Source organism: Micromesistius poutassou, assembly GCF_964030765.1.
Source record: "Micromesistius poutassou genome assembly, contig: SCAFFOLD_4308, whole genome shotgun sequence".
NCBI classification, from domain to species: Eukaryota; Metazoa; Chordata; class Actinopteri; order Gadiformes; family Gadidae; genus Micromesistius; species Micromesistius poutassou.
In genome coordinates, this window is record NW_028179554.1 from 5,140 (window position 1) to 14,392 (window position 9,253).

At 46.0% G+C, this 9,253-nt stretch overlaps 1 protein-coding gene and 1 pseudogene across 2 annotated transcripts; both read right to left on the minus strand.

Moving 5' to 3' along the window:
- Positions 1-1,028: 1,028 nt before the first annotated feature.
- Positions 1,029-3,846, minus strand: LOC311371113 (PHD and RING finger domain-containing protein 1-like; annotated as a pseudogene). Its single transcript, XR_014684223.1, has 7 exons — positions 3,799-3,846; positions 3,187-3,353; positions 2,837-2,920; positions 2,585-2,721; positions 2,145-2,239; positions 1,542-1,735; positions 1,029-1,401 (listed from the first exon to the last, which is right to left on the minus strand). The product of XR_014684223.1 is annotated as a PHD and RING finger domain-containing protein 1-like (transcript).
- Positions 3,847-4,215: 369 nt separating this feature from the next.
- On the minus strand, positions 4,216-8,874 carry LOC311371114 (ras association domain-containing protein 7-like). The gene is made up of 5 exons (XM_084489343.1): positions 8,752-8,874; positions 6,852-7,005; positions 5,546-6,202; positions 5,055-5,308; positions 4,216-4,742 (listed from the first exon to the last, which is right to left on the minus strand). The coding sequence occupies exons 2-5, from the start codon at positions 6,952-6,954 to the stop codon at positions 4,431-4,433; spliced, it is 1,326 nt and encodes a 441-aa protein (XP_084345469.1). The 5' UTR covers positions 6,955-7,005; positions 8,752-8,874; the 3' UTR covers positions 4,216-4,430.
- Positions 8,875-9,253: the final 379 nt, after the last annotated feature.

Here is a 9,253-nt window from a genome sequence, read left to right on the forward strand (position 1 = left end):
CCAGTAGTTGGAAGTCATGTGTGGCTGCAATAGAGGAGACGATCACTTCAAAGTACCAGGCTGAGTGGTTTACTTCTCTTAGCCAAGACGTTGCTGAATATTAATCATCACAAACGACTAAGACGTTAAAATTAATAATTGTACCAGAGCCCTTGACCAAGGCACAAAACTGGTTAAAAGCAGACTCATCCAGACCTTTTTAGGGGGATTAGTTTGGTCTGGTGAATAAAAAATGGGCTATTTACATCTTCAAATGTAGTTTGCAATAGCAGTATAGTTCATGAAAGTTTCAGAAAAACGTCTGTGTCCCCAAACGTGAAGATGCTTCCATTCAGTAAATCAGGTTTAAATGTTATGAGATTCTATGGTCACGACGAGGCCTTATGCTGCCCCCCTCTGGATAATGGTGACATTACAACTCGAAAGGCTGGCCAGTGGTATAGCTTTACCTTGGTTGTGTACCGTTTGACAGGCCGCCTGCCACCTTTCCACCTACAGGCTCAGCAGATTGTTTTGCTCTTCTAAAATGTATTACGGTAAATTATGAAAATGTGAAATGTTACGGTTGTCAAAGCAGCAAATCACTCTAACCCAAACAAATCCAAGAAAGTTTTCTTCAGCAAAGTCTGATTAGGAAATGATTCTATTTTGGGTGCCATGTTTTAGCTGCAAAATATAGGTCCTACTTTTATATAGCCTATATATGCAGTAGGCCTAGCATCACAAACACAAACTTCAAATTGTATATTCCCACTGTTCCCACGAACCACAGGAGGCTGTGAGGCCTCCCTCTATTAGACATGATTTGATTCAATATTAATAATTGCATCATAATAACTAATAACATAACTTACGTTCATATTAATAATTTAGCCCCACTTTAGTCCCTGACTGAGTCACTAGACTGTTCCTGGGTGCTGCTCTGTTAAAGAGAGAGCAAAAAGACTCGTATTCTTTTATCGACCATGAAATGCAAAGACAAAAGGATTGTGTGTAAAGTTTGTATTGGTGTGGACAGGTTCATCAAATTAAAATAAAAACTTCCAAAAAGAGCAGAGAAAATTATAAATATTCGCACTTACAAATGTAGAGCAAAAGCAGCAGTCTAGTTAGTGAAAGTGTCACAAAAAAGGTTGTTTCTGCAACCGTGAAATGGATCCATTGACCAAACTGCGGCTCTACAAAGCCGCGGGAATGGTTCGAGGTCCCTCGTCACATCAGGGCGTCACGCTGCCCCCTTCTGGACAATTTAAGCATTACAACTTGAAAGGCAGGCCGCCGGCACAGTTAACTCTGTTGTGCACCGCTTGACATGCGGTCTTCTTCCTGCCCATTATTAGGTGCAGCACTGGTCTCGGGCTCAGCAGGTCGTGTTGCTCTCATCAGGTATTTTGGTACATGCTGAAAATAATGGGAATTACATATTATGGTCATCATCATAAAAACAGCAAAGACAGAGAGACACTATTGCCAGTGTCATCGAAATGAAAACATAGACTAACAGTATTCACCACATCCTATCTTTAGAGCGCTGTACTGACCAGGCAGGGCAGCGGTGCTGGCCTGGCGTCGGCCCCAGATGCATTCTGGATCCTCTGGCTGTGACGGATGCGTGGCGGAGAGGAGCGGCCCGGCTGCCTCAGGGTGGAGGGACGGAGGCGGCTGGGGGTGAGCAGGCCGCCCTCCGCCTCCACCAGCAGCTCTGTCAGCTCCTCGTCGCTCACCTGCTCGTCCTCTGTACAGCCGGACGGACGTTACATTAAGCAGACTCTTTTATCCAAAGCAACTTACAATAAGTACATTCGTCAGAAGAAAGAGAAACAACAATATATACTGTATATCGCTGTCGGTACAGTAAGGATGTTCACGTCCAAGTGCGAAGCACTAACAATCACTAGGTTAACCCGTTCCCCGTATACAACAAAGATAGCTAGGATAAGACTAACTAACTATTTTTAAGTGCCAGGACATACACATGTGGACCATGTTGTTATGGTCGTTCCTTCATTGTTGTAGGGTCAACACTAAACCTGACGTATCGTAATTTGATTCTTTGCAATTTAAAAGTTAAAAAATTTGGGACAAGTTTTGGTTGGCTAGGAAAACACTGTCCTCTTTTACGTTTGAAAAGACTGGGACTCCACCTGAGTGGGGGGGGCTGAGGGCTGCACAGTCTGGACAGCTCCACACCGCTCCGGGGGGGCTGGACACGTGAGGGGTCAGGCAGTTAACGTGGTACCTGGGAGGAGAGCCGCCATGGAACAGGGAAATAGACATCGGTTGAGGTCATCGTAGCTTTCAGGTTAGAAAGCTACGATGAAGAGGACCGTGGAAAACGACAGACAGACAGACAGACAGACAGACAGACAGACAGACAGACAGACAGCTAAATGAATCCCCCGGAGGAGACATTCCTTTGTTACAGCAGTGGAAAACACAGGATAAGATACAATACAATAAAAATACAAAGTACTATTTTCATTGTATTCATCATTTTATTGTATTCATCTTATTCAATTAAAACAAGTAGGAAAATAATACAGTAATGCCTGGCCCACACCGAACGCACAGATGACCGCCCTACCCTGAATCACAGCGTGTGCACACTAGTAGAAGGTGGCTACGGTCACTCCGTCCGCACGCCTCACAGTTCACAGCCACCCTCTCTGCCACATCACCATCGTCATCGTCATCGTCAGGCCTTCGTCTCTGCACCCGTATCTGGATCGGAGAGCAGGAGTTAGCAGTGCGGGAATAAAGGGTAATTTTATTTTAAAAGAGATGTGTGTTTGAGTATCGAGTCCAGTTGCATCCAAAAAGGTGACTCCTCTCTGACCTCCTTTTGAATTTCTCCTCCAAGACATGATCTCTGATGGATGACGTCAAAGCTGATACGATCCACTGGGCAGGAGTTTGCAATCTGAATTAAAACAGAATATCAAAAATATTGTCATTACTACCCCTGTAATTCGTTTTTTTTTATTTTTATGCATGATTTATTTGCAGAAATTTCAATACAAGACTTTATGTACAAGAGTCCTCACAGATAAGGAGTGAGAGGATTACAGTATACAACAGTCAAATGGTCAAGACAATCAAAATGGTGAGGAAACACAATGCCCAATGCATATTTTTTGAAGTGGACACCTTTATTACCAGAAGACACAATTAAATTAATATTCGTACCTTGGACCATTCTAGAATACACGCCAGGCAGAATGCGTGCTGGCAGTCCTCTAGCGTGGCCACACTCTGTCCGCTGAAGGGGCTCAGGCAGACCGGGCACGTGTTGGGTGCAGGGTTCAAATCCCCTGCCGCTGGTCCGGGTGAGCTCACTTCAGCCATGCTTCAGACTGGAAAAACACAACAAACATCTGGCTTTGTTTTACTACGGCCAACACAGGTGTCGTTCATAATACTGATTACAGGTCTGCTCATGTTAGGTACCGCGGTACAGGTCGGTAGTAGACTGAACTTATGATTGACCTTTGACCCTTTTCACAGAGCTTTCCACATGGGACCCGGACATTCATATTTGGTTGGTATGGCAGGTGTTTACAGTCAATGCGAGTTATCTGGATTAGTTGAGTCCACTACCCGTGACCTACATACAAGGGGCCCAACAGCGACCCCTGCTGGTCCCGAGAGGAACTGTCTTATTACAAACGAGAGCAGTAATTCCGGTTACACATGTTGTGGCCTCTCTGGGTAGGTAGAAGGTACGTAAGCGTGACATTATGAGACAACCCCGTTGTCAAGTAAATGCAGAATCTCATGCATACTATGTGATAGTATTACCTTTTACGCGTCTATTGTTCCACGGCGGCGTGCATTGTTGTGCTGGTTGGAACTACTTCCTTGTTTTGTAAACGCTGCAGTCTCATTGGTTGGACTCCTCTGGATGTTCTAGCGCACGATTGGACGATACGTGCTTGAGGCACAGACCGAAGTCCAAAGTGAGCGACTATTGGCTCTTTCTACAAGTGATACACAATCAATCTCCAATCACAGCCAGTTGGTTCACTTTTTTATTTAAACAAAATGGTTTGTATCAAATAATAAACATGTTAAACGTTAACACTGAATATATAAATCCTTCATATGGTATATTGAATTTTCTGAACACATACACAAGTTCACAACTGGTGTTCACAGCTCTGAAGAATGGGGCCAAGAATGGTGTGTGTGTGTTACCACACACACACACACACACACACACACACACACACACACACACACACACACACACACACACACACACACACACACACACACACACACACACACACACACACACACACACACACACACACACACACACACACACACACACACACACACACCTCAAAATACATCCATCGATTTAATCCCCATGGACCGAAGCCATTTATTATTGAGTTCATAGTGTGCATGCTCGTCAACCGAACGCCTCAGCACACGCTGACAGCTTCGTTCAGGTCGTCCTCCATGATGCCTGCGTTGGCGAGGTAACGGTCTGAAGGGTCCACGGGATAGGGGTTGTCCCACTGGGCCGAGGGGTCCAGGGGGTAGGGGTTGTCCCACTGGGCCGAGGGGTCCGGGGGGTAGGGGTTGTCCCACTGGGCCGAGGGGTCCGGGGGATAGGGGTTCTCCCACTGGTCTGGGTCGGGGGGGGCTGCAGTCACGCCAGCCTGCTGGATGAACTGCTGCAGCTTAAGCTGTCTCAGGTCCTTGTTGCACTCCTCCATCAGCTGGCTTCTGTCCTAAAGAGACAACGGGCAGGGGAGCTTAGTCACGATGGTGCTTGTTGAGTGTTTCTCTTTCTTCTGACAAATGTACTTGTTGTTGTTGTAAGTCGCTTTGGATATAAGCATCTGCTAAATGCTCTAAATGAAAATGGTTTTGAGTTTCAATTTCAACATTGATTGATTATTTATTGATTGATTTATTTATCAATTAGCCACATGGAAATAATGAATATCCAATGGTGTGGTGGGCCTGCAATACATAGTTTGTAACACACCGAAATGATCTACTACATGTCAGTCAAGTATAGTGTCAGAATGAACATACACCTCCAGCATTACTGTCACAGCTTGCAGATCCTTCTCCTTCTCCGACAGTAGTGCAGCGAGTTCGTTCCCTTCCTGCAGGCGGCTCTGGAGCTCCTGTTTCAGGGAGTGCAGGTTGCGGCCGTCTGGCTGCGGGACGGAGCTCTGTTCCAGCTGCAGCTCCTGCCCCAGCTGGGCCGTGTGGGCCTGCAGGTCCTGGAGCCGGTAGATGTGGTCATCGATGGAGGAGGAGATGGTGTCCAGGCGTCTGTGCATATCTGGAGAGAACGAGTAAACGCAATTAATACAGAATAATTACATTCCGAGATTTAGAAAATATTTACACACAGCCTGACAGAATTGTACCCAATCCTCTATGTAATGCTCTGTATGTGCCATGTGTATGGACATAAAACAGACAAGAGTGAAATCATTTAAAATTAAATTAAATATGTCTATACACTTTTTAGCCTCAAGTAGTTGAAAATAAATCCTGCTTTCAGCAAAACACAAACCTTCTTCAAGGTCCAACTCCGCCTGGAGCTGCTCCTCCCAGTGTCTAGCATGCATGAGCTCCGCCTCGTTCTGCCTGGTCCTCATCTCCAGCTCCTCCAGCTCCTCCAGCTCCTCCTCCAGGCTGGGAGTCGGGGCAGGCGAGGGACCTGAGCTCCTCTCGCTCTCACGCAGCTCAAACTTCAGACCCTGAAGCTGCATCTCCAGGTCATACAGCCACTCCTGCTGCTTCAGGATCTGCCTGAAGGCCTCCTCTTTGGAGGGACGGTGGGACTGACTCATCTTAACAGGGTGGACGGGTTCCTGGAACATCACCGGCGAGGCCCTGGGCTCCGGAGAGGCTCTGGGCGACGGCGAGTACGCCCGGGTCCTCTTCCTCCGTGGGAACGTGGAGGGACCCAGGTGGAAGGACAAGGCCTTCTGGGGAAGGCTGTGGCTGAGGTCCGGAGGCTCCGGGTGCCTCGGCAGAAGCAGCCGTCTCTCTGTTTTGGACCCATGGGGGGCGTCGCTGAGGGCGTGGCCGGTCCGTCGCAGGATGAACTGGACCTCGGTGGCCTGCTGGCCGAGCTGAGCCACTGCCTGCAGCGGGCAGTCAGTGGCGATGAGCTGCCTCTCCGTGCCTCGCAGCTTCAGGATGAGGATGTAACGTCCCGTCTGGCCTGTAGGGAAACCACACAGTGACGGGTTAGGAATCAGTTCCTCCAATGGGAGAGGCTTTAGAAGACATACTGTATGTTCGGATTGGTTTTGTGATGTCCTTGTGACGCCTTATCCTAGCTATCTTTGTTGTATACAGGGATGGGTTGACCTGGCGATTGTTAGTACTTGGCACTTGGTTCTATGAACATCTTTACTGTACCAACAGTGTACCATACATATATTCTCTTTCTTCTGGCAAATGTACTTATCGTAAGTCGCTTTGGATAAAAGCGTCTGCTCAATGCCCTAAATGTAATGTAAACGTAAATGCCTTAAGCAAATGCATTTTGTGCACATCAAGCTTTTCAGTTTTCAGTTTCAGATTTTCCTTAATCCTGAATGGTTGTGTTAAGGGTTAGGGGAGGTCATGAGGTGCGAGGTTTGAGATTGTGCAGTTTTAGTATCGGGTAAGAGATGGTTGTGTTTAGGTATTGGATCTGAAACACCTACGGTTAGATGTGGTCAAGTCAAACATTTGGTGTGGTTAAGATCTGTGTGTTTAGGGTATCTTCTGTCCATCCCTATACCGTAAGCTGAAACTGTCTCAATAAAACCAATGTAAACTCTTGAGGACTCCAGATAAGATGTCAACATGTTGGGCATACTTACCAATGGCCTGAGCGAGAGCAATGACCACATCCTGGCAGGAAGTGTTGTACGATAGGCCACAGACCACCCTGACCACACCATCCACCCACACCTTCAGCTCCATCACCACACCTATTCAGAAGAGCATGGCTCCATCAGGTAACCTGGACAGAAACTGTGGAGGAACAATAGAGAATCATTACAAGGTTGATCCAGGTAATCCTGTGATTAGCAATTAGCAACACATTCATGTGCTGATGCAGTGAGGTTCTCTCGTTGTTGTTAAGCTTCTGCTTTACTTCCAGAGCTTTATTCATCAGAGACAAAACCAAAATCATTCAAGATGTCTCCTTTGGTTCATCATGAGAGAGAAGATGCCTCAGCATTGACCTGCCTAGAGTTACATACATGCAACACATCAACACAGGGTTTAAACATCGCACCATCAAGGTGTCCATACCCAGTTTGACCCAGTCTAGATCTGTAAGCCTGCACACATTTTCGAACAAGTTGAAAAAACAAGGGATTGCACAAGGAAGCCTCCATGTGATATATAACACTAACAATCAACGGCTGTTACAAGCCTGAAGCTGAACAGCGGAGACGATTTCCACCCAAGATGAGAACATTATCAACCACTATGTCTGAGGGCCAGTACTTAGTACCCCCTCTCCTCACATCTACTCTACACTGCGCTCCTACCCTGCGTCCTCAGGCTGTTTCTGCACTTCCTGAGCGAGTAATGGAGATGTGCCCTTATCTTGACTGGCAGTGGCGTCACAAACCAGTAGGACCAGTTCTCTGGTGACATGTTGTCAAGACACGACAAACTGATTCATATACACACACAGTGTGTGTGTGTGTGTGTGTGTGTGTGTGTGTGTGTGTGTGTGTGTGTGTGTGTGTGTGTGTGTGTGTGTGTGTGTGTGTGTGTGTGTGTGTGTGTCTGTGTGCGCACACACGTTTAAATCCAAACAAAACACAGAGCTGTGATTCACACCAAAACAAAAGGCACTCCGTCCAAACCGCAGCGACGCGATTTGAATAATACGCAGCGCATCTCATTGCCAGAGGGCAGAGATTTGCGATTAACAAAAAAGTACACAACACCGCACAAAAGAGTTTCAGTTGAAACTGAAACTCCTCCTCTTGGCAGGAGGCCAGTCGAGTGAGCGTTTAAAGGCCAATAGAAACCAGCAGCGGCTCCTCTCTGATAGCGGAGAGTCCAGGCAGGTGAAGCTTGGAATGTGGAAGAACACACTGACATTCTTTACGCAGACTCCGCCTCACATTCCTCCGTCCAGTCTCAGTTACACACACCATGACAGAGATGTATCCAACATGTTATTCTTTGGCCTCCTTATTGTTCACCAGCTTTGGCAATGTTTACGTTTGTTTCTTATGTCAATAAAGCTTTTTTTTTTATTATTTAATTTAATTTAATATATTCAAATATTAAATATATTTAATATATTCATTTGAAAGTGGGATAGCAGCAGTTAAAACATCGAGGCTTATAATATGGTCTTCACCAGATGTAAACAGTGACTCATGTAGAAGGATTCCACCTAATTATGTTCCGCCATGGTAAATCAGTTCATCGTACGTCAATGTCGTTTTTTAATTAATACATAATTTGTTTGCGTAACGCAAATGACGTCATAGCCCACCCTTATCAGTGCGTCTCATTAGTGCTGCTGCGTCGTTGAAGAGTGCGATGGTTCACAAAAACATCATTAACAAATCAACTCAGCGTAGACTATCATTATTTCACCACGAAGTGGTTAACCTTTTCAGTGTCAATTTCAACAAAAAAAAAAAGACTATCCATAAATTATCAAATCAAACAGTAGACCTAGATAAACAAGTGGTTTGAAGTCTAGCAGGGGAGGCTCTTGCTTTACGCTTGGTTTAACCTTACCTTGTGTTCGCCCTGCTGTCTCGTCGCATCAATAAGTCCTGGATTCCAACAAGTGTTTGCTGTCAGAGGAGTAGTGGGACCCACAGACAGGTCTAGGGCTGCTCCAGTGCGTGTGGGACCGAGTGGGAGTGTGGAATGAGCCATTGGAATGTGAGAGAGCTGTCTAAACTTTACTCTCTCTCATGCCTCCCTCGCCCTGCCTCACTCCCTCCCCCTTTGTCTCCTAGTATCACACTATTGATCAAAATAATTGGATGGGCGTGTGCGTGTCTTTGAACACAACTCCTATTCATTTAAGTCCAGAGTTATAATGCGCTGTTTTCGCACAAACTATCACAATATGTCTCTAATAAACAAACGTAGAAAACTATGATGATTTAACACAAAAACCAAAAACATTGTGTGTGTGTGTGTGTGTGTGTGTGTGTGTGTGTGTGTGTGTGTGTGTGTGTGTGTGTGTGTGTGTGTGTGTGTGTGTGTGTGTGTGTGTGTCTCTCTCTCT